The 25,568-nt window shown below is 40.1% G+C and overlaps 1 protein-coding gene across 1 annotated transcript in view; it reads left to right on the top strand.

Moving 5' to 3' along the window:
* Positions 1 to 25,568, top strand: part of SGIP1 (SH3GL interacting endocytic adaptor 1) — a gene marked incomplete at its 5' end in the record, with an annotated part of 205,115 nt that overhangs the window by 117,397 nt on the left and 62,150 nt on the right. Inside the window, 7 exons of the mRNA XM_080801691.1 lie at positions 8,708 to 8,719; positions 11,894 to 11,918; positions 12,840 to 12,891; positions 14,230 to 14,315; positions 17,378 to 17,470; positions 20,908 to 20,982; positions 23,112 to 23,612. Of these exons, the coding sequence (XP_080657817.1) occupies positions 8,708 to 8,719; positions 11,894 to 11,918; positions 12,840 to 12,891; positions 14,230 to 14,315; positions 17,378 to 17,470; positions 20,908 to 20,982; positions 23,112 to 23,612 (844 nt within the window). The remainder of the gene's footprint in view (positions 1 to 8,707; positions 8,720 to 11,893; positions 11,919 to 12,839; positions 12,892 to 14,229; positions 14,316 to 17,377; positions 17,471 to 20,907; positions 20,983 to 23,111; positions 23,613 to 25,568) is intronic.

Below are 25,568 nucleotides of genomic sequence, written 5' to 3'. Positions count from 1 at the left end.
TATTTTCCAGGTTCTGTGATCTGTGAGCTTTTAGCTATGTTGTTTCTAGATCCCAATGCTGATAAGGCTCTGAAAGTGGGTTAATTTGTTTAGGGAACTTGGTCTGTTCCATGGACCCACCCCAGCCAGGCTCTGGGGAGGCAAGTAAGCTGGGAACCAGTCCCAGCCCTGCTCCTTTGTAACTGTGTGGTCTTGGAATTCATCTGAGCCTCCTTTTCCTCAGTGGTAAAAGGACACCAACTGCATAAGGTAAATCAGTAGCAGTTCTCAGTAAACATTAGCTGTCAATATCATCCACAAGGTTTAATCCTCACAGCATTCCTACAACAAATCTATATCCCTGCCTTAGAAATTATTGAATTAAGGCACAGGACATCTTGCTCTAAGGCATCCAGAAAATAAGTGGTTAAACTAATTTAAATATAGAAAAGCTCCTGCTCCTCTTTCCAGGGACAACTCCATTAAAGCTATTTGATTTTAACCCAAGAATTTCTTTTTGTCTGTAGGTTGCAAACGTGGGCGTTAATAATTTTCATTTTTCTGTGTTAGTTGCCAAGGGTCTGGGGCTGAAAGTCAGCCCCTATCTTGACCCTGAAGCATTAGTTTTTTGCTATAAGAGAACATTCTGCCCTGGAGATCAGATCACAAAGCTCTATATACTGTTTGTGCAAAGCTGTGCTAGTTCCTGGGAAGCTTTGTGACACATATTTGCCCCTGGGGTCACTAATGGCAGAGAGATCAACAGTTAAGTGGGAGCTAAGTGAAACATTTAGAGGAGCTGGTGAAGGAACATTACAACGGGGGCCACATCCCTTGAATTATATACAATTCAGCTTTATTTCAGAGTGCAATTCATCTTTCTGTATTTTAAAAGACATGATGCTTCAAACATTTTATAGTGTTTTAATGGCCCCCCAAAAGGGAATTCCTAAACCTGCTTTGAATGCCTCCTGTGTCCCTAGCACTATGTTTGGGATCAAAGAGAGTCCATTTGTGACCATTACTGTGAGCAATAATGGAGTGGAGACACCTAAATGACACAGGACAAAATAAGAACTGCAAAGAATATGCTAGCAATGTGTACCTTTGTTTTCCCCGAGGCTAATAAACACCAGGCAAACAGAAAGACCTTCAATAATACATGGTTATTATGAAGAAAAGGAATGTGCTGTGATCAAACAAGAAAAGGGAACAACCCGTTCTGGATGGGGAAGCTTGGGGAAGGCCTCGTGGAAGAAACGGTCCTGGCCTCAAAGAATAAGTAAACTTGTGACTGAGGGCTACAGAGGCAGCCTGAGAAGAAGGCAGGGAAGTGAGTGAGGGGACTGAATATTCCAGATGGCCAGGAGCCCCTGTGGTTAAGTGTGGGCTTCCTACAGGTGGGAGGTGGGAGGGTGGGAGATAAAGGGTGAGGGTAAGTTAGAGCCCATCGTGAAGGTACAACTGATGTAGAATGGAACATGTGTTCTATTTTCTGAATATTGGGAGGCTCTTGAAGGGCACAGTAATATATTCACTTCACTATTTTGAAAAAAAAATTCTGGGGGGACCTGGGTGGCTCAGTGGGTTAAAGCCTCTGCCTTTGGCTCAGGTCATGGTCTCAGGGTCCTGGGATCGAGCCCTGCATTGGGCTCTCTGCTCAGCAGGGAGCCTGCTTCCTCCTCTCTCTCTCTGCCTGCCTCTCTGACTACTTGTGATCTCTCTGTCAAATAAATAAAAATCTTAAAAAAAAAAAAAAGAAAGAAAGAAAAGAAAAAAAATTCTGCAGGTAGTGCAGAAGATGAATTTAGGGTGTGAAAGTGGAAATGGGACCATCAGCTAGGAAGTGTGCACAGAAGGCTCATGGAGAACAGCTTTCAACCAGGGATGAGGACCTCACCATGACATTTGCTCAAGAAATAAAAGAGCTTTCCGAGGGGTCCAGGGACCATTCACCGGGACAATAATTTGCTATTGTTTATGCGGAATGGGAGGAAAGAATTGATGACTGTAGCCAGGGTATCCTGAGAGGAGATGACGGGTACCGGGTTCTCTGACAAAGTTGGAGCTACTGGAAAGTCTCATGTTTTAGGTTTATGACCATGTTCAGCTGCATTGCAATAATGGCATCTTCCAAATCCTTTCAATATTACAAAGCAAAATTTTCTATTTTCAAGGCACAAATCTATTCGCTAGAAGAAAAGCATTCAAAAGAGAGTTTAGAGTGTCCCCAAGGAAGGCCACACCAATGCCTTCTATAGCTTGAACTTGTAGGGGAGGCACAACGTGATCTCTACCCACTTGGGTGTTCAGCTGGGGCTCTAATGAAAAGACAGGTTAGAGAAAAACATACAGAAGTGTAGTAGCATGTACATTTTATGTATACGTGGGATACTCTGGAAAAATAAAGTAACTCAAAGAGGTGGCTTTAGAGTCTTGAATTAAATACCGCTATGTAGGGAAAGGGAGGGGACGTAGGCCTCTGAAGGGAGAACAGCTGATCTTCAGGAAAAATAGGTGGGAAGAATATTGTGTGATCAGGCTTGTTCGGGTGTGGTATTGACTTCCGGTCTCCTCTCCTGTGCTAAGACTCAGGGCTCCCTGATCAATAACACTCCTGGGAAGGGGATTTATGACAATTCTCAATGTATCTCTGGGCAGATTAGGGTTGATCAGAGAAAGAGTCTCCTTGCATTTACCGTTTTCAAATGCTTGCCATTCAAAAATCATCAATATAGCCAAGTAGCAGATTTTGGGGTGCGTGTTCTGCCACCCTTCAAGCTAAAGCCGGTTGACCTGGGAATGACTGTGTCAGATGCCCAGAGAAAGCCATTAGAAGAGCAGTGCCTTGAGAGCTGCTTTGAGGAGGGTTATTCTGAGCCTTATCTGTTTCTCTGAAAATACATTTCACCTCTCTCATTTTCTCTTTTTCTTCCTCATGCCTACGCTTTATAGAGGAAAAGTCCGGTAAGAAATAAGTCCTTTCCACATTTTGGCCAAACGTGACTTCTATTCATTTTCATCATCTGCATAATGACTGACTGTGTTTAACACCTAAACAAGATTTTGAATTTTAAAAACAAACCTTCGTGAACCAGGACAAGGTCTAATTATGCTCCATGGGGAAAAAAGGAAGTTGGTTGCTAAGTGATTTTACAAGTCTGTTATGAAGAGCCATGGTATAATTTTGGGAAGATTCACCTCTGTCTCCATCTCTGGCATATGATTAAATATTTTAGGTATGAAGTTTCATCTATTGCAGCTTCCCCTTGGGTTGGTCAAGCTACATATACATTCCATGAGCTAGGCAAACCTTTTAAATTAATTTCTGGCTTAATGCCCAACATGATAGCATCCGTGAACGAAGGCTTGTGAAGCTGGCCTAGAAGAGGGAAGTTGTATTCCTCCTTTTATTTTTCAGCTAATCAGAAAAATATCCACTTCCGGAGTTGTCAAAGAGACAGAGAAAGAGGATCTTTATAAAGTGCAAAGCAACTCTTCCACACTCCTTTTTAGTAGCAGTGGGTGATTTTTAGTGGTGTACCTACATTTTTTTTTTTCTAACAATGATGAAATAGATCTACTGGAAAAAAAAATGTCAATGTTCTCTTCTCAGTTACCTGGTATATTGGGGAAAATGTTCCCAGCATGCCCATGCTCAGCTATCACGGGTAACCTCTCCATGGAAAATCATGGAAATCTGTGTTTCCACGTTAACGAGCACTGAGAAATGGTTGGTGGTTGGTTGCCCTTAACTCACCTAAGTGGATGGTGCAGTAAGAGCTCTAACACGTCATCCCGTGCATTGCCCCCAGCCTGGCAGTCTCTGTACCACCTGCAGGTTACCCCACCCACGGCAAGTCTGTGTGATAGGAGGGAGGAGAAGTGGAAGACACAGAAGAACAAAAATGGAATCAAAATACTAAAACACATCAAAATACAAACCTCAAGTCTTTTGGCTTCTAAAAATAAAATAAACATATTATTATTATTATTACTACAGCTACTACTAAACTGAATGGCCACTTCTGAGTAATTGAGAGTCTCTATTGTATCATGTGCTACTTGGCATACAATTTGGTTGGTGTGCTTTAGTAGCCTTTCTTTATGTTTTGCCAAATGCCCTTATTCTTGACTCTGAATCTTTCTCTGAATTATCCAGATTTGGTCACTTCAAAAATTGGCTCAGTTGGGTTGCCTGAACTTAACCCGTGGTGCATCAAAAAAGCTCTCTTCCTCATTGGTTTTCCCCCTTGTCCTTACCTTAATTTTAACTGCAAGTAATCCTTGTCATTTTGAGTTGTGTGTTTTTAAGGATGAGTCCTGTCACTCCCTGGCCTCATTTTCCTTTGGAAATGGCCCTCTTGTTGATTGCTCAGTCTGGTTGAGTCTTAATGATTATCTTTGTTAGTAGCGAGGTCTTTGTTTCTCTTCCCAAATGGTGTTTCAGAAGATCATCTCAACTAAGTTCTATTGGACATGATAGGTATTCATTGTAGTCTGACTTGTAATGGATACAGGAACAAATTTAAATATAGACAAACACCTACAAGGGATGCGGGTAGGGGATAAGGGCTTGCCCATTAGCTGGCCTTCCCCATCAGCATTAAAAAGCAAGTAAGAAGATGGGCTGGAATCAAAATAATATGCATAATGATCACATATTCTAATTCTTTCCTAGAAAATTCTCTAACATGAATCACTGAATTTGCTATGACTAGCCTATATAAAAATATTTGTTTGGTGCTTGGTAGCTTTTCACGCATTTTCCTCCTGTTCCCCATAGCACTGAATTTAGCATCTTGTAAAACTTCAAAACCTGAGGCTGACTTAGTGATTTTGATGAGCATGACAGATTGTGTTTGGTTACTTCTTTTTATAAATATCTTAAAACACTTACCCTCATTGGCTAAGACTAAGGTATTCTAGTAGGCTGACTTAAAATTAATCCTTTTGTGCAAAAAATAACAAAGCAAAGCTGTTGTGGAATAAGAACACTGTGGAAACTATGAGGACATAGGCTGAAATATTATTTTAGGGAGGCATATTTGCAAATTACATACGTTCTAGAAATACAATATGTTCTAACCCAAGATCTTCATTCTAGTGACCAAATTATAAATTATTAATGTACACCCACTTGGAAAATAACCTCAAGATACAAAGTAAGAGTTATATCTTATTTGAACATCAAAATAGAAATGGGGGAGTAATAAATGTTGCCAAAACCTTTTCCAGAATGTATCCGAGGATTAAGAGAAATCTAGGAATTGAGCAATTAATATTTAAATAGAAACACAGGAGATTTGTTCAGAAAGGGAATAGACCAATTGAAAAGTCCTTGTTTGAGTAATCAGATGAAGTAATAAAAACAGTAGATAAAATTTACTGAGAGCTTATTATATGTGACACAAATCCCTGAAATCAGAGACAGATTGGCCACCTGCAGATTCTGAACAACAGAGTAAGTGTTTTGTTTGTTTGTCCAGTTAAAAACAACTTTAGCCCCATTTAAAAACCAGAATGTTTGAAATTAAAAAAGAAAAAAACAAACAAACCAGGATGTGCTTCTTCTCTCTCAACAACTTTGAAGATCTGGCAGCACTAGGCCCATATTTTTGCCAGGAAGGCATGGGAGCACCTGAGTCGTGGTGAATTCCCCAGAGCTTTGTGAAGACATGCCCTTACCAATGGCACCCCTCTCCTTGCCCTGTACTCATCTGAGTTTGCCACTCAACATGTAGTGTTTGGCTTACAGAATACATCAAGACCAGGGTTTGCCTGGGTAGCTCAGTCAGTGAAGGGTCTGACACTTGATTTGGGCTCAGGTCCCAAAATTTGATCTCAGGATTGTGAGATTGAGTCCCACCTGCGGCTCCATGATGGACATAGAGCCTGCTTGAGATTCTCTCTCTTCCTTTCCCTCTTCCCCTCCCCGGCCCTGCACCACGAGCTCTCTCACGTTTTCTCTCTCTCTCTTTGAAAAGAAAGAAAGAAAGAAAGAAAGAAAGAAAGAAAGAAAGAAAGAAAGAGAAAAAGATCTAAACCAGAATATACCAAGACTGGATACAAATGACTTTCCTTCCACCTTTGAAGCAAATTCTATATATTGGTAGAACAAAGATAAAACACTAAAGGCCTCAAAGATCTTGGAAAATGAGAGGAGAAGGAGTAAAATAAAAAACAGGCAAAGACCCTCCTCTCCAGTTCATAGATTTTGCTGACAAAATTGTTGTTCAGCAGAGCCTACACGTGTTATATGCACCTTAGTGGTGATAAATAACATATACGGAGCCCTTCTGTCTGATGTGTAGCATTCTTTTTCTTTTGAGGGTTTCAAATAGCTCTTAATTATGGGCTTTGAGGCTTCCTACGTCTGCCCTCTCCACAGCTTCTAGCTGGTTCTTCTGTATTCATGCTTGTGACTACATGAATTTGAACAGCTTTTCCCAGATAAAGGCATTTTCCAAGTGGAGTTTACAAAATGCTTTTTTTTTTTTTTTTTTTAACTCAAGTTAGTTAACATACAGTCTAGTATTGGTTTCAGGGGTAGAATTTAGTGATTCAACACTTACATCTAACACTCAGTTTCATCCCAGTAGGTGCCCTCCTCAATGCCCATCACTCATTTACCCCCTCTCCTCCCATCACCTCCCTCCAGCAAGCCAAATGCTATCTTATGATGTTGTCTTTCACTAGGAAAAAAAAATAAAAACCAGGAACTGTTGACGCTATGGTGAGTGCTGTGAATTGTGTAAGACGGATGTTTCATTCACAGACCTGTGCCCCTGAAGCAAATAATACATTTTATGTTAATAAATAAATAAACAAATGGAAAACCATAAGGAAGAGAAAATACACTTAGAAAAATTTTTTTAAATTAAAATACAGGTTTTTAACTCATTGGAGACTAAAATATGGCTTAATTTATGTAAGTTAATATGACTTAATTTATTTTAAAAAGTGTTCTCTATAATCTTAGGAAAGTTTCTTTGAATATAAGGTTCTACCTCTGTATGGGTGTGATGTGCATTTTATTTTGCATTACTTTTCATAATTTCATCTTAGGGAAATTTGTGTCACCTTTAATCCTCTCTTTGCTGTAGTTTATGTTACTTTTAAAAGTGAATTTTTTGTTGTGAGATTGAAGCTAAAATCATAAATTCCCACATTTTCTTCTTAGAGAAGAATTTTAGTCTGGTCATTAAAAGAATTATAAAGTCTAAATTTTCATATAAAATACTGAATTCCTCTCAAAATACAGTATGAATTAGTAAGAGAACTTAAGCCCAGAAATATATATTCATAAATTTTTTTTCTCTGATTTTATATAAATTACATCCACAGATACCGACAAATGTATAAGAAAGGTGGGGACAACATAGAGTAGAACCTGGAAAATCAGGCAAATAAGAAACTCTAAAATATTAGAAATAAAATTGACAAGAGTAAATATGTCTAAAATAATGAGTTCTGTCACAAAACATTCAAAACAGGAAGTAACCACTCATGGTTCTCTGCTTTAGGAGCCCTCCAGCAATATAATGTAAGAATGAGATGAGAGATCTAAACTCTGACTCTGGTTCAACCCATTCACTAGCTGTAGATCTTAGAGACTCAATTCCCCCTCTTTATCAATAGACCATTGGACCTGATATGCATGGAGGCCTCCCAGGTATAAAACACCAGAGGCTTGTTTCCTGTCTGGTCCTAGAATAGAACAGTTCTTTTCATTTGAGCAACCTTCTAGATACTTACATGTTTGTGCTCCTGGCCTGGGTTTGGGGATTTGGGCAATACTGGGTCCCAGTAGCCTTTAGTATCTTCACGGGGTTGCCCATATTTTGAAAGCAAAACTAGAAGCAACGTCTCTTTCCCTACTCACAAAATAGCCACTATTGTTACTGCAGAAAAATTCTGAAGAGAGAGAGTAACCAGAGGCTGTTGGGGTCTGATAGCAGCCATAATCCAGGTGTGGGAAGTGAAAGAGAGAAGTCCTATGTCTGTTCCTTGTGTTATTCCGGACATCGCCTTCTCCACCACTGTTCTGCTGATGCTGGGCAGCTTGCATTATTGCCATCTGTCCTTGTCAGGGGCTCCTCGTCTTTCCCATCACAGCCCTACCCTTTGGTAGAGGCTGCCCAAATCACCAGGCCAAGAACAGATAGTTACCAAAAAAAAGTCCTCATCAGCATTCATTCCGTAGTACACCAAAGAAAAGAGCCAGGCAGAGAAGAGGTCTTTCTATCCCTGCTCTCTGATTTGGGGAGGCTCCAATTTAGTCCAAATCATGTGGGAAATGAATTACGCCTATGGCATTTGCCAACACCCCGTCGTGTGTGGAAATGTACTTTTCTCTGTCATACCTAGTCTCTAAAACCTCCTCTGCAAATAATCTGGAAAGAAACTCCTTATGACAAAATGTGAAAAGTTGTCAGTGAAGTTTTCTTGGATGTTTCTTTCTCATTCTTGTATGCCCATCACTGAAATGGTACACCCCACTAGCGAAGCTACATTATACCACAGAGAGCTTCTTTTAAGGTTCTCCAAACCTCCTTATGGTTTAATAAGCCACAGGCACGATGACTGCCTGTTTTCCTTTGGCCTGGTTACTTGGACTGTATGTTTGGTTGGCTGTTTATGAAGTCCTCTATTACCCAAAGCCTGTTGACTGATCCATCATTCTCTGACTAGGTATCTGTTCTCTCTTCCTTTTTGCTGATCACAGAGGCGCAGCCCGGTAAGAACTCTCAACATTTTTACCTTGAACATGTATAGAGAAAATTGTTGCCAGGGCAAGGTGGCCAGGTTTGGCTTCCCATTAAATTTATGATAACTCAGTATGAATGAAGCAGATGAGTTATGTTCACTGGCTGGAAGCCTCTGGTCCTATAAGCATCAAGAGCGTATTTTAGAATTATCGGAACACTTTTCCACAATAAACTAAATTAATACATAGACACCCCACCCCTAGTGCCAAATTTGAAAAATGTGGGGGGGGGGGTGTATGTGTGTGTATGCAAGGCCTGGAGACTGGCCAGAAAGCACGTAGATGTTTACAGCAAAATGGTACTAAAGACTAAGAAAACTATAAGGAAAGTAAGGAAACAATTTTTAAGCCACATTGTTTTAAGCCCGAATTTAAAATAAGTTCCTGGACCACAGTTTACCTTGGTTAGTATACTGATATACTGATATTACATAATAATATATAATCATAATTTCCATCTTGAAAGGAAGAGAGATGTTTTCAGGTCAATACTCCTCGCTGTCACATAAATCTATTATTTCACCACTGAAGTCGAATCACTATATGTTTGCATTGCTCCAAGTGAAATCTTGGTCATTTTTCCCAGGGTGAAGAGTCTGATGAATTTAAAGCAACAAAAAGAGAAAGGTCTTTGCTATGTTTGAAATGACCCCCTCTGTGACAGGGAAATGGAACTGAAAACAATGCCCTTTGAAACTGGCCTCCATGGGCCTATGCCAATTTGAATAATCATTATGTGAGACCACTAGTCTGCCCCAGCTGATAAAGCTGGTGGTTCTCTGTTCCCACCATGTAGCCAATGATCAAAGGCAGCACGCCCAGGGACTGCTGTTTGGGTGTGAATGACTCCTCCCCAGCATATAGGCAACATTTCAGATTATGACAAGTTCTTCTTCTTCTTTTTTTTTTTTTAAAGGAAAAAGAGGAAATTAATTCAAAATGAAGGTGATTTATTCACAACATACATGTAAGCACAATCACTGAAAAGAGGAAAATGTGGTCCTTTGGAAAGGAGACGACTTTTTAATTCAATGGGCTTTTTCCTGACTGTGGTTTGTGTGGTCGACATAACCTTAACCTTGTTCTAGACTTGCCACGCTGCCGCTCCCAGCCGCCAGAGAGCTGCGTGCGTGACCCAGCGGACCGTGGCGATGTTCTTGTCTGTTGCCACTGACTTGCTGCCAATCATTCCCATTATCTGTTCCTTTCTAAAGTGATATTATTTTATTCTTCCTAATGTCTTAGCAACAGAGTTTTCTTGCCATACCTTGCTTGCACTTAACTGGTGATTGTTTATTTATGAGGAGTATTTAAGAAGAATATTACTCGGCCTTCTTGCTTAGATCCTCTCCACAATAAACAGCTACTGAATGCATGAATACACCTGGAACCACTGAGTACAAAAGAAACCTTGTACCTTCTTTGGTTTCATACGCATTACATTTTTAATAAAAAGGGTAAGATAGGGAGCCGAAAGATCTGTGATACCGCCTCTGGGGTCCCTTATCTCTTGGATTTCAGGTCTCATAATTCTAGATGAATCTGGTTCCCTCATTGACGACCTTGTGGCTGGCTACTTGGGAGTAGAAGCCCCAGTATCTTTATTACACACCCATAAGAAAATCTGACCATCTGAGGCTCTGAAACCAAGAAAAACATTTTAATTCATTTAGATGATTTGATCTCTTATTTTTGTCTATAGAGCCTTATCGTCTAAAAGCCAACCTGTATCCAAACTCCCGTACTAATGACTGTAGCCGATTTAAATGACTATATTTAATTTAAATGCTTATTAATTTAAATGAACATGTTAGCTTAAACATATGGATTTAAAATGTTTATTCATTAAAGTAAGTAAAATAAATATCTATTTAAAAAATCTTTTCTAATAATGGAATAATTATAATGGCACAGATATGCAGATCGTGTTATTAGGCAAGACAAGCGGAAAATACAGTTTGAAAAATTGAGCCATTCACTAAAAAACATCTAGTGAATTCTTGCTCAGATTGAAACTGCCCCTCTATTGTTAAATGAGTTCAAAATGAGACAGAAAATTCTAATAAGTCCTAGGAAAGAAGATAAGAAGTTTCTTCCAGGTCTGTTACAGAGACTCTACGTCTGGTCCTGTGTTGTTAATGTTATCAAGTGAGAGAAGAGAACCTACCTGTGACCAGCCACCAAGCCCTGGGCACACCCTCTGGAATACTTTCCAATACTTGCCCTTTCCCACCCCCAGCACCAGCCCCCACCATTCTCCTAAGGCAAGCCCTCTCCAGCCATGTCCCACCCCATGATGCTCTTCGTCTAGGGCTCTCCTTTTCTGCCAGCATCTCATGCTTAGAAGATTTCAGAGCAGTTTTGAATCAGATTTTTTATCTAATCAATCTTTCTGTGATGGAAACGTGATGGAAATAAATTTCTGCTAAGGTATTATAAGAGCAAGGCATGACCTTCTCAAATAACTCCTGCCAGGGCTGTTTGTATTCCTACAGTACACAATGCCTTGATCTAAAGGAATGACTTCCAGGCGGCAGAGAAGTGGGCCTTTGGCAGGCAGATGGAAAAAATTGGGGTGGGGAGGGCAGCTGGAGAGAACGGAATTCCCTGGCCCCTGATTACAGCAGAATATCTAGGGGCCATGCCTCCAAGTTTTCCTTCCCTTTAACATTTGTTGAGTAGATCTTTACAAATTACATTAGTAAAATAATGACTATTTTTACTAACAATTCATGGACTGCCCCTACCCTGATAAAAGCAGAAAATACTCCTAATACATTCTACTATTTTCAAACATCAAACATATATTAATCTTGGATTTATTTCTCTGATAGACTTCAAGTTTTTTTTTTAATAGACTATTCAGTGTTTGCTTAATTTGCCAAATCTACCCAGGTAAGGGGTTTTTCTGGTTCTGGAGACTTATGATTTACCCTCCCTTTATCTCTATAACCCTTGAGTAAAATGAAAAACTGATTTATATGTGTGTGTCTACAGTTCCCAACTTGAACGCAATTCTGAGAAAGATTTCATTTTTTCCCATCTGCATTTCTGAGTTCAGTTGAATTGCAATGACAGAAATATACATATTGTACATAACATATATGTGGTCTTAAACCTTATAGTGTCTATTTCTAATTCTAGGGTGCAATTAAAAGGAACTTATCCAGTAAGTATATCCTAGCTACCAGAAATAGAGTAAAATTTAAAAGGAGAAATAGTTCCTTGGATCTTGGAGCATATGTATATATATTTGCATTATACACTATTGGGCTTGATTTTTAAGGCTCATGAATGCTTTACTTTTACAGCAAAGAAATCTTGTAATGATAAAGGAGCCTCGTGGGTTCTGAGTGATTAATATTTAAATTCTGAAAATGAATATGTTTCTGGAAAAACATTGCTATCTTCTTCCTATATTTGTCAATTCTTGCTGTATCATTTGCCCTTAGAAATGAATTTAATCAAGTGTGTGTTTGTTGAGGGGGTGGGGAGAGGAGAAGGGCAGAAGGGTCTGAAGATAGATGCAACTAATCCATTCCTAATGTTATCGGATATAAAAGTTATAGTCAACCAAAGTGATATGATACAGGTTATAATTTATGTAAGGCATGATTTTCCTCTGCTGCATATAGCACATTCTAGCAAATTCTAAATTAATATAACATTTTCTTGGCATTTCAAGAAAAGAACAGGCAAAGAATGCTGGATTCCTGTACTATGTACATATGGCCTGGCTTAGTATTCTTTTATGGTAATTGGAAAGCGGAACTGCTCGAGGCGGCAGACATTCGAAGAATGGTAGGCTACTCGGGTAAACTCTGCAATATCCAGATCTTCTGTTTGACAGCTTATCATGGTAATTCCTTGGTTAATTAGGCTTTACAAATGCCAGATAAAATGGTACTACATATGTTTGATATGTGGCTGTTACATTGCCCGGGTAGAGGGTTTGTTTTGCAAAATTTTCATATTGAGTTGGTTATTGATGGAACTTAAATCTCTAAGTGTTTCCAAACATAGCTCATAAGACATAGAAGAAAGAAATAGTAAGAGTACGCCTAAAAGCTTTCTTTGTCCTGCACATCAGGTGAAGAAGTGGCGAGACCCAGGCGTTCCACACCAACGCCAGAACTTGTAAGGTGAGCATGGAAGGCTTTAATTGTGTTTCCTGGAAGGCATCATGCATGCATTCCTTGTTAATAATTCAGCAAATCTCCTTTAGGCTGAATTTTCAACTTCTGTTAATAAAGGCTCTGCTCATATGTAAGTCCATAGCATGGTTCAGGTATGTTACCATTTCTCACAAGTGCAGCCGGAGGGAGATCCATAGGGGCAAGTACTGTGTGATCACCTAGAGTGACTATCAGACATGTGCAGGTCCCTCACTGATGGGAGGGTTGGAGTCTGTATGAAGAGGTCTTTTGGTGTTTGCGGTACATGATTGATTGTATTGCCCTATGAAGAATAATCTGTTCAGTTGGTTTCAATTTCATGATACATTGCACCTGTCATACACCAAAAGAATCTTCTATTTTGTTTTTTTTATCTTTGGCAAAGCATTGTATTTTGCACTGTGTGTTCTTTGGGTTAATATTGTACAAATGGGTATTGTTTTCCAGAAAAACTACTATTTCTATTTAAAAGTTGGATCCTTTTCATTTTGTCTCCCTCTCCAGCCCCACTCCTTCTTCAACCTCTTAACTCCTACTACACACACACACACACACACACACACACAGACCTCATCTGGATCAATGAGGGGGATCAGGTCTGGGAAGAAGTGAAGATTATGCAGTCTTTTGTTGATAATCAGTTTAAGTAATGATTAGGAGGAAGGGTAAGATTTTAACTTATTCCCTCCTTTCCCCTTGATTTCTCAATGTTCTTCTTTTTCTGGAATAGCCTGTGTTTAGGGGATTACAGCTAGTCTATTGTGTATGTTGGTTGGGGAGACAGGATGGAAATTAGAAACTAGTAGACCTAGTTTCTGATTCAAACACAAACTTCTTAGGTGGCTTGTCATTTAACCTCCCTATACCTGACTTTCACTAATCACCAAGGGCATTAACTGCAATACAGAGATGTGATAAGGACAAATGTAAATGGTTTTTGAGATCTGAAGAGACTAAGGTGCTTTGCAATGAGCTGTTGTCTCTAGTATTATCTCTTCTAGGTATAGAGAATCATGATGATTTGAAAGAGTTTTTCTTTTTCAACTCATTTCTACTAGACCATCTCTTTAGTCTCCCATTGAGAACCAGGGATCTTATCTCCTAGTGATTCTCTTGGTCCATAATACATTTGACATTCTTACGTATACTTTCTAGCCCCCATGGGGGCCTGCGTACATGCCTGCATATGTACACAAGTACACACACGTCTATCTGCCTTACCATGAAAAATATTTGAAAGCTCGTGTATCTTTTTAGCATTAATATTCCCTTTCTCTCTGTTTTGTTTTAATCGATGTGATTTAGCAAAAAGCCTACAGATGACACAGTGGCCCTTGCTCCCCTCTTTGGTCCACCATTAGAATCAGCTTTTGATGAACAGAAGACGGAAGGTAAAAAAAATGTGTATCTCTATAGATTTTTTTTTCATTAAAGTATAATTTGCCTAGAATAAAGGTATGTGTTTTGAGCCATGTACCATCAGATCCTCATAGGAAAGAAAAGTTCTGATCTAGGGCGTGTTGTTGAAACAAGAGTATCATTTGCAAACCTCCAGGATGTGAAATTTTACTTCCAGAAATATCAAGTAGCTCACAAGTTCACTTCTCAAAAGTGGTCAGTAAGAATTACTGCAAATGGATACAGAACACTGGGAATAAGTTAGGGAGTAAGTGCTCTGTGAGCCAGACGGTCATCGTGGTAGATCCAGACCTTCACACTCCCTGGCAGAGTCACTGTCACTGTGACCTGACCTCCCTGACCACATTTACTCTGTTCTCCACCTTGTCAGTGGAGGTGTTAGTTGGGTTGCTCACAACAGACTTGTTTGCAGGCTCAAGACCCAAGAATGACCTTAAATCGTTGAGCAACTTATCAGTAATGTTGTGGGAAAAAAATCAATTCAGCCATTATTACTGGGTTTACCTACTAAATATTTACCCCTAGATTTAAATATTTAACTCTTTAAAATTAACCATCTTTTGGGGATGGCTATAAATAATGTATATCTTGCTGACATAAATGAAGCTTTTTATAAAAGGGATCTAATTTATTCCTGAAGTGTATTTATGTCCAGTACATGTATCTCTGGTGGCTGTGTGTGGTAATATCATTTGATCTGAAAACACTATGTCTTATGTATTATAAATGTTATTTTTTATACCATTGGGCAAAGAAATCAAATTTAACTGTTAAAGGCAACAGGACTTGAAAGCATAATGAGTAGACTAAGCTACAGAAGTAAAAAGACTCCAAAGTACAGGGACTTAAACAATATAGAATTTTATTTGTGTTTTATGTCAATCATCTCAATTAAACAATATAGGACTGGTAGGGTGGGTCTGCTATTCTTAACATATGGCCTTTTTCTCTGGGTCCAAAGGAGCTGATCCAGCTCTCATCATCTCCCAGTCAGAATAAAGTTGGGAGCCGGGGGGTGGGGGGGGGAAGGGAAGACCAGTATACTCACTGCCAACTCCTGTGAGAGCGAGCTCTGGAAGAGACCTACATCACTTTGACCAGAGCCAGTCAGAGAGAATTCAGTGCCATATGGCCAGACAGCAGAAAAATGGAGAGTGGATACTGGAAGAGAGCTAGCAGTCAACCACATCAAAACATTTTTCAATAACTTAGCTAGGAAAACGTATCAGGAACATCCCTAAATTACTCCTTCAGGGATTTGAATGTCTACAACTTGGAATTCCTAAATCAAGGTGGCCTTGCAATGAGGCCATCAGTTGTCTTATTAACTCAACTATGATCAGTTTTGCTTTTTAATGACTAAATTGTGTAGTGACTAAAGGTGGGATTTGATTTGTTGCCTCTGAATCTACCTATTAAAGGAATCCATGACTGTATGGAAACTGGATTTACAAAATAGAAAACAGTTCTTAAAAAAATCAAGGTGGTGTCCCACATCAACTCCACGATCAAATCACATCTTTGGATAATATTTGCTTTCATGTTAAAACAGAACAGAACTAAGGCCATCTTTGGGTTTGTGATGGAGAGGAGATACACACCTGAACTTATCTATGGGCCTGGCTTGCTTTGTCTTGAGGTGGTCTCATCCCCCAAAGTTCTATAAAGTTTCAACATTTGCACCAAGTACACTAGCTCTTTCAATATCCACACTCACCTTTCGGATCTACTCGCTCTCACTTCTTTTTATTGATTCTCACATCACTAATTTAAAAAGGCCTGGGGGGAAAGATTAAAAAAAATAAAAATAAAAGGTCTGGGGAGGAAATATATATTTTGGAGTCAAGTGTGCATGCCCAGGATCAGATCTTGGCTCCTCTACCTCACAAGGTAGATCTTGGGCACCTTATTTAATCACTTTAATCTTTGCTTCCTCTGCTGAAAATGGTACGAATATCAACCACCACCGGGTGGTGGTGTGCAGATTAGAATATCTAATAATAGCTACTGGCCTTGGGATAAGTGTGTTATATGGAGTTTGTATACATTGTATTTATATGTATTATCTCCTGTGATCCTTTTTAGTAACTTTCAGATTGCTCTTATTATCTCTGCACTGAAGGAAGGGAAGCTCAGAGGTCCAACAACTGGCCCAAGGCCCTACAGTCTAGCTGTAGAGAACGGATTCAAATCCACATCCCACTAACTTCCCAGCCTGTAATTTAGCACATAATGAATTACAAGAAGTGCCTACATAGATCCTGGTGCAGAGAAGTGCAGAGAAGACCTGGTTGCTTACATGGTTACCATGGCAATTTAAAAAATCAAAACAAGGAGACAGAAGAAATAGAAACAAATTAAGTTCAATGTCATTAGGCCCCATAGGCCTTAATTTCTCTGATTTTACTTTGGGTGTTGAAGCCCTTATTTATTTTTCTGGTTCTCTTAAGATATTTACCTAACATTTTTAGAATAATTTCGTTTCTCTTTATGATTATGGAAAAGGCTTATTTAAAGACCCTATATGATCCTTTAAAGATACAAACCACTCTACAGAACCCAGGAGTTCTCATTTTTGAAGCATATTCACACCAAACTTTAAATAAACCAACTTGAAATGACCATCCGTGGAATTAATGCCTGGACCTTCAAATGGGCGCCAGAAATAGGGCCAGTCCATGTTCTGCCATTCAGAAAGTCCTTAAGTGACCAACCGGGAAGAAAATACAGATGCTGTATTTCGAAAGTTTTTATTTAGCGATGTGTGCGCACACAAGCATCCCCACCATCACCACACACACACACACGCAACACACACACACATGCACACACACACACACACTCCACTGCCATTTGCATTCTTCGCTTGAAAAGCACAAGGAGCAGCCCACTTCTAAATTACTTTGCTAGCTAGGACTGAGGCAAGTGGGAGATAATTTCGAAAAGCTCAACTTTAAATTGAAATTTTACATTTTAAAATCCAGGAACTTTTTTTTTAATCTCACCCTGGGAAATTTTCTTTTTATGTTTCCAGTTCTTTTAGATCAGCCTGAGATATGGGGTTCAGGCCAACCAATTAATCCAAGCATCGAGTCGCCAAAGTTAACAAGGCCTTTTCCCACTGGAAGTAAGTTATGTGTCTGCTCTGTCTGGAAAAATAAGTGACTCATTTTACTGTCTGTCTGCATGGTGAAATTAGGCAACTTGTAGAAAGTACGTAAGCAACATTTGTATTATATAATATTAAAAAAAGATGTGATTCTAATAGGCTTCAGAGTTAAAGGGGCCTAGGGTAGTTTGTCAAGGCAAGAATAATATAGAATAATATATTAAAGTAAAATTATTAACTTTGAATCATTGTGTCTTCTGACATCCCATGGACACATTCCTTCCTTCATTCATTCAAGGTGCATATATAAGAGGAAGAAGCAAGGAAGGTAAAGAAACTTACAGTGCTCCAGGTACCAGCCAATCACACAACACAGAAGTGGACAAATCAGATAGCCTCTGAGAGTCCTACAGGACAAGGAGGATGCATGGGACAGAAAGGACACACTGAGATGAAAGGGGAATAATTGGAGAGCAAGAGAAATGATGCTATTTGGTGGGAAGCTGAGACAGGAGGTCAGGACAAACTTGTCTCCGACCAGGGGTCATGAGCACTACCATTCCAGGACGCTCCCTACTTCCTCCTGAAGATGCTGATGGCCCTTTACCTGTAGCGGGTTGGGCTGTTTGGCCTTGAATGGATTGCTCCTCCGGTCAAGCCACCTGTTTGATGGATTTCTTGAGTTCTCATTTCAGTGGACTTCCCATAGCATGTGTGCTTGAAAAAGCACTCCTTAAAATGCCCGTCGGAGGAAGACTTGGTCTCAGAGAAAGGGGTTTGGAGGGATGGTGGGATGCAGAGGGTATTTTCATTTTGTGAAGCTCACATCCACACCAATTAATACTTTTCCAGTTCAGCATGCCCAGGGTTCTGCTTTATGGGGCCTAAAAATAATCACTGGAATTAACCAAGGGGATTCCTGATCAAAGGCCCGAGAGGTTGTTTGCTGGAGATACTGCTATAAAACCATGTGATTGGGTCTTTGCAAAGATATTTCTCTCATAAAACAGGATAGGAAAAACAGCATCACCAATAGCTATTTTAAACATCTGAACTTTTAAAGATGTGCTTTGAAAGAATTCGAACCCCAGTGCCGTGATTTTGAATGTTTCTCTCTGCCACTGGGAAATAAATCCAGTGAAAATGCTCTAACTTCCTTGAAAAGCTTTCTTTAGAGACCTGAGCCATCCAGCTTATTCCTAGAAAACCCGCCCTAGATGCCAGAAAAGTCCATAAATGAAATGTTTACCTAGATGAGGTATTGATTTTAAGAGCCATTATTGGCATTTTCGAATTTTCCGATTTTTATGAGGTGTTGTTACACTTAGTACAGCTGTTGTATAATCGATGTGTATTGTATACTTTTGCTCATTTCATGCTTGCAGCATAAGTTTGCTATTTTAAATTGTTAGGGTCTTATGGTGTTTTATGTTTTTGTGGATTATGACCTCAATTTTCGGGGAGAAGCTTAGTCAAAAACAGAGCCCCTGATGGACTCCTAACTTCTACGGAAAAACATGATCCATTGAGGTGTAGTTTCAGAAGCTCCTAACCTAAGATTAGGAACCACGTTTTTCTGTAGTTTAGGATGATGCTGTCAGTCATGCCTGTTGTGTAGAAAGACAGGATGGTCTCTAAAATTAAATGAAGTCAGGTGGGGGCGGAATGACAGGAAGGAGCTCTTCCCAGTGCAAGCAGGCAAAGGGTACTGCCATGCTCTCTCCAGCCAGAGCCCAGCTGACACGCTCTGCTTTTAGGTCATGGAAGACAGGACAACATTCAAGATTCACAGATGAACTTGAGTCTAGTTCATGAGATCAGTGTGAACTCTTTGAATCTACCAAATGTAGCCAGTGACAGAAAAGCATGCATTTAAAGAGAGAGTAAGAAAAAAGAAATGTACCTGTTGAAACAGAAATCCCTAACTTTTTTTTTTTAAGATTTTTATTTATTTGACAGACAGATCACAGGAAGTCAGAGAGGCAGGCAGAGAGAGAGAGAGAGAGAGAGAGAGGAGAAAGCAGGCTCCCCGCTGAGCAGAGAGCCCGATGTGGGGCTCGATCCCAGGACCCTGAGACCATGACCTGAGCCAAAGGCAGAGGCTTTAACCCACTGAGCCACCAGGCGCCGCAGGAATCCCTAACTTTGCCTACAAAATGACAAGTCCAGTTCAGAAGGCTGAGTCTCTGGGCTGGGGCCATAAGACAGTACTTTTTCTATCTTGAGGGGTTTGGTTCACCATCATTTTTACCAAGGGAATCTGTGTATTCTTTCTTGCTCCCAATGATACTGCTTCAGACTTTCAAAGATATACTAAAAGTTAAGATGTATAACTTTGAGACATCTTTCCAGACTCAATCTAGGCAATATTATCCTGACTATATTAAAACCCCCTCACCCAATATGGTGAGTGCTGTGAATTGTGTAAGACTGATGAATCACAGACCTGTACCCCTGAAACAAATAATACCTTATATGTTAAGTAAAAAAAAACAAAAACAAAAACAAAAACAAAAACAAAACCCTCACCGAGCCTCCAACAAGACATTCTCATTCCCTTCACCATACCCTGGATTGTGATAATCTGTTAACGTGGTATTCATCCATTCAATCATAAATTCCTTGACCTACAGAGGTTTCTTTTGTTCAACCCCATGCCCCAGTTTCTAGTACAATCTGAAACTTTGCCGGTTCTTGAAGTTTGTCAAATAAAGGGATGAATGAATAAAATGATGACATTAAGATTGTTATCATCTGACATCATTTTGGCAGATTCTTTTCATCATAAACTGGAAGAATCTTTTTTATGCCTCCATCAGAAAGGATGAATACCCAACTTTTGTATCAACATGGACGGGACTGGAAGAGATTATGCTGAGTGAAATAAGTCAAGCAGAGAGTCAATTATCATATGGTTTCACTTATTTGTGGAGCATAAGGAATAACACAGAGGGCATGGGGAGATGGAGAGGAGAAGGGAGTTGGGGGAAATTTGGAGGGGGAGACGAACCATGAGAGACTGTGGACTCTGAAAAACAATCTGAGGGTTTCGAAGGGGTGGGGGATGGGAAGTTGAAGGGGCCTGGTGGTGGATATTATGGAGGGCACATATTGCATGGAGCACTGGGTGTGGTGCATAAACAAAGAATTCTGGTACACTGAAAAGAAATTTAAAAAATTAAAAATTAAAAAAAATAAATAAATAGGATAAACTAAAAAATAAAAAATAAATAGTATAAACTGATCCTGAAGAAAAAAAAAAAAAAAAAGGAAGAATCTGAATGGGTCCTGCTTCCGTTTCTTAGCCCTGAACTGAGAAACAGTTAGACCACTAATGGTTATAACATTTCCAATAGCAGGGATATGAATGAAAACCCAAATCCTGCTTACCTACAGAAGATTTGTAACTTACGGAGAAAGTGATCATTAATGCTTGGTTTCTCGTGTCTTTGCAGCACCTCCACCACTGCCTCCCAAAAATGTACCAGCCACCCCACCCCGAACAGGCTCCCCGCTCACAGTTGCACCCGGTAAGTTTCAGTTTGTTTGATGCTGGGAGGATAACAGCAATCAGCAGTGGCCCTGGACTTCAACCTACCCTGGACGTGTCAGGAGCTGTAGAGACTCCAAGATGAAAATGTTTGCACTGGCTTTCCTTCCATGACAATTTACCATGCAGACTTACTTTAAAGTATCACTCTCAGGTTTCACAAAAAGGTTCTCTTTCTCAACTCATTTTTCCTCTGTATCATTTTGTTGAATGAAGGCCACATTTACTTGTGAAATGAAAGAAAAAGAAAATCTCAATATCCCAAGTCTTCGTCCAATTGGCATTTCACTTTGTTGGATCTCATGTTAATGATTTACAAATTAAAAATCTCAAGGCATAATTCATATTTTTCCCAAGAGCCAATCATTGTTTTTCTAGAATTAAAACTGCCTAAGCTACAAAGACATAGAATGGTTCCCAGGATGTACAGCCTATGGGTAAGCTCGGGAGTTGGGGAATTTTTCCCCCCAGGAATCATTATTATCCTGTGGCAAAGAGCTAGTGAAAGGATAATGAAATATGGCAAAGAATTGCCACATGTCTTTAGACAGACCTTTTCTAAGGCATCTCTTTACCTTCTATTAAAATCAATATTACATACTCATGCAATTTATAATCTACCTTGTCCTCCTGGGCCAGGAAGTCAAAAGCCGTAATTGCTATGTGATGTGTCTGGGCCCTTCGAATATGGTTCCTTATCCCCTTTGGAATGCTATTGCTGCTTTGTCCTTTGCTATTTTTGCAGCCTGGTGAGTTTGATAGCTACAGGATAGGTATTTATCTACAAGACCAAGTGCAAGGCATAGTCATTTTTGAAATTTATATTGATTAAAACCCAGCGAAGAGTCATCCAGAGAGTCACAGGTAAAGGTGTTTGCAAGTTCAAATCATTTTGGCTCCTTGTATTCCCATAAATACGTTAGGGATAAAGAAATTTACCAGTGACAAAATTATAAATAGTGTGGGACATGCAACCTGCTACCCCATTTATCTGTAGCCTTGGAGCCCTGAAGGTTCATTCTTTTCTATCGTGAAATATGGAAGTACCAAGCCCGTTCTTAGAACCAATGAGTTATTTAAAGGTAGAGATGCGTCAGCTCATGCTTTGTAATCACTCAGGGAGCAGCTTCTAATTTCGATAATCTCAGTGAGTAAAAAGTGTACTACTTCACGTTGCAGTTGCTTTCATGCATTTCCTGCTAAGTGTAGAAGATAGTTTTGAATTTTTGTCTCTTATCACTGATAAGAATTAAAGAGAAGAGCTGATGCTGATGTTGTAGCAAAACTGAGACTTTTCTGTTTCATGACTCCAGATAGACGATAGATGTAGATCACAGTTATACCTACAATGTTCACAGCTTAGACTTGATGGGAAAAGAAATGATAAAGATGTTTTGACAGTTTGCCTCCCTATTAAACACCTATACAGGTAACAGTTCTGATAAGTAGTAGATGTCTTCTCAATAACCTGTGTGTGTCGAATGTGGGATGTATATGTGTGTGTTTGTAAATATACGTGTGGGGATATTTCTTTAAATGACCTTTGTATTGTGTTTCTGGTGTTTTTAAGGCAGAGGATGTACAGCTGATTTTGACACAATAATTTTTTTAAACTAACAGATATTCTTAGTTTCACCACACATTTTAATAAGCCAGAACAGTCTTTATCAAATATGAGGGCGATTCTCGGCTGTCAATTATTTTTCTACAGTGTTGTCTGTAGGCTAGACTTTCTGAAGGGACCTCCCTTTTGGAATTGCAGTTCCAGAACCTGAACTCTGTGAATCTTTTCCAAGTTCATCCTTTTCAAAGGGATCACCCTTCACACTCTTGTGAGCAGTGAGAGCGGTAGAGCGCTCAGTGCCCAACGGTGGAAAAATAGCTACCTGGGGTCACCCAGCAGAAAGGGTAAAACCACAATCTAAAAAAGTGATGCTCACGTTATGGAGGCAGGGAATGCTCTCCTCGCCTTCAGCTCTGATCCAGTTATTTTCACACCTTGCAGGGCAATCTGTTTACCATGCTTTGCCTCACCCCTCCTGCCCCCACCCCATACAAATAATATTCACCAAGTTAATTAAAGTTAAAAATCAACTACTTTAACCACAGGAAATGACCAGTCAGCCACAGAGGTCAAAATTGAAAAACTACCATCAATCAATGACTTGGACAGCATTTTTGGCCCCGTGTTATCCCCCAAGTCTGTTGCTGTTAATGCTGAAGAAAAGTGGGTCCATTTTTCTGATACATCCCCGGAACGTGTTACTCCAGAGTTGACTCCAAGGGAAAAGGTGGTGTCCCCACCAGCTGCATCAGACAACCCATCTGACTCCCCAGCTCCGGGCCCTCCGGGCCCTCCAGGCCCCCCAGGACCCCCAGGACCCTCTGGTCCTCCTCGCAATGTACCGTCGCCGCTCAATTTAGAAGAAGTCCAGAAGAAAATCGCTGAGCAGACCTTCATTAAAGATGATTACTTAGAAACAATCTCATCTCCCAAAGATTTTGGGTTGGGACAGAGAGCCACCCCACCTCCCCCACCACCACCCACCTACAGGACTGTGGTTTCATCCCCTGGACCTGGCTCGGGCAGTGGTACGGGGACCACCAGTGGTACGTCTTACTGTTTGAGTGTGCTTCATGTGACGGGGAATGGCCGTGGCTGCTGCAGTGTGAGCAACACCCTCCTCCTGCCTGGCAGTTGGCTTTAGAGCTTCAGCCATCCCTCCTCTGGTCTGGGTGTTCTGTGGCCCCATGGCATGTCCTAGTGCATCGAATGCTCACCGTCATAGTGCAAGTCTGTGATGTGTTCTGCCCTGCAACTCCCAGTGCTCCTTGGGAGCACCTTGCCTTCCACCCTGCTGTTAGGAAGTGCATATTTTTTTAAAGAAGCTGCTTTGTCATTGTTTGAACTTCAGGAAAGTTCTAGAAAGGCAGATTTCCTAGCCAGTGAGTTTCATGTTAAGTGTCTAATTTCCCTGTCAGATGCCTGTACAAGGACCTTTTTTAGTTTGTTTTATTTTGTTTTCAGCTTTATTGAGATATCATTGGCAAAATTATAAGATATTTAAAGTGTACAATGTGATGACTTGAGCTATAGATATATATATACACACAGTGAAAGGACTCTTCCCATCGAGTTAATTAACACACCACGTATTTACCTTTGGGGGGTGGGGTTGGGTAGGGGGAAGACAAGGACATTTAAGCTCTATTCTCTCAACAAATTACAATTATACGATATGGTGTCATCAATTATACAATATAGCGTTATAGTCACCGTGTTATGCATTAGCTCCTCAGACTGTATTCATCTTATAACTGAAAGTTTATACTGTTTTTTCCCAAGGGTCCTAATTTTGGTAGGTAGGTCACTGTGTTCTCTCTTTTTCTATTTTTTTTTTTCCAGCTCTTTCTTTTTCCGTAGAGGGAGAACCATGTTAACCCCTCTAATTACTTCAGAAGAAAAGAAGTAGAGTTTGAAAAGGAGATTTTTAGGGGACAGCAAAAAGAACATACCTTACTACATCCGCAGTGTATCAAGTTGCCCCTGAAGACAAATTATTTTCTGATTTTATATTCTCTGATTTATATTCTCTGATAAGCTCATCAGCTGTGAAGTAAACTCAAAGCATGGTGACAGGTGATGGGGAAGTCTGTCAGAAATGGACATTTGGGACTTTCTATGCAACTGTTGATGTTGAGCCTGACATTTTGGTTTCCCTTCTTTGAAGCTTCATTTTGAGTTCCCATCATGTAAAAGGATGGCAACACCTGCCATGCACGCTGAAGAAAGTTCAAGATTTTCTAATGTCTCTTCTTCCGTATTTTTTCTCCTACTGTTGCTCACACTGATCTGGCAAGAACCACCCACCTCTGCCCCCAGGGCCTTCCCTCCTGTGCCTGTAGGTTTGGTTTAGGCACCTTCTGAGTGCCATGAGTTTTTTGTTTTTCATTTGCTTTGGAAGAGGTGACCAAGTTTATGCTATTTCGATGCAGTAAGAGACCGGAAGGAAAGACATTTGTCTCCACTCTAATAGTCATTAATCATTGCTGCCTCTTTCAATGGAGTAGTTCAGGGCTTGCTCTGTGTTTGAGAATTCCTGTGCTTCAAGCATCCAGTCTGATCAAGAAGGCTGGAGAGTCACCTGTACCCCACACAAAATCGATGTTTTTCTATCACTGCATGTGTCCCAGGTGCCTTCCTCCACCAAAAAAGGACAACTACCTAATGTGCAAATAAATTTGGGGAACATTGTGTTAAAACAAAATCAACAGGTTTCTTTACCACAGGACCTCTGAGAACCTTTAATTTGCCAAGAATAACAGCTATAGTTTCTTCTCCTGGTTATCATCTTAATCCTATGTGCACATTGCTTCGTCCTTACAACAATCCCATGTGATAAATGCTCTCTTATTTCTCTCTCCTATTTTGCAGCTGTGTAAACTTGGGAATACTGTGACTCAGAGATGTCAAGTAATTTTCCCAAGTTTACACAGCTATAGGTGACAGACTTGGGATACTCAGTCATACTCAGGTCTGTCTGATTCTAACCCCAGGGCTCTCCA

The sequence above is a fragment of the Martes martes genome (assembly GCF_963455335.1).
Source record: "Martes martes genome assembly, chromosome: 4".
In the NCBI taxonomy this organism is placed as follows: Eukaryota; Metazoa; Chordata; class Mammalia; order Carnivora; family Mustelidae; genus Martes; species Martes martes.
The sequence above is the reverse complement of the archived record's forward strand: the minus strand, read 5'-3'. Positions and strand labels throughout refer to the sequence as shown.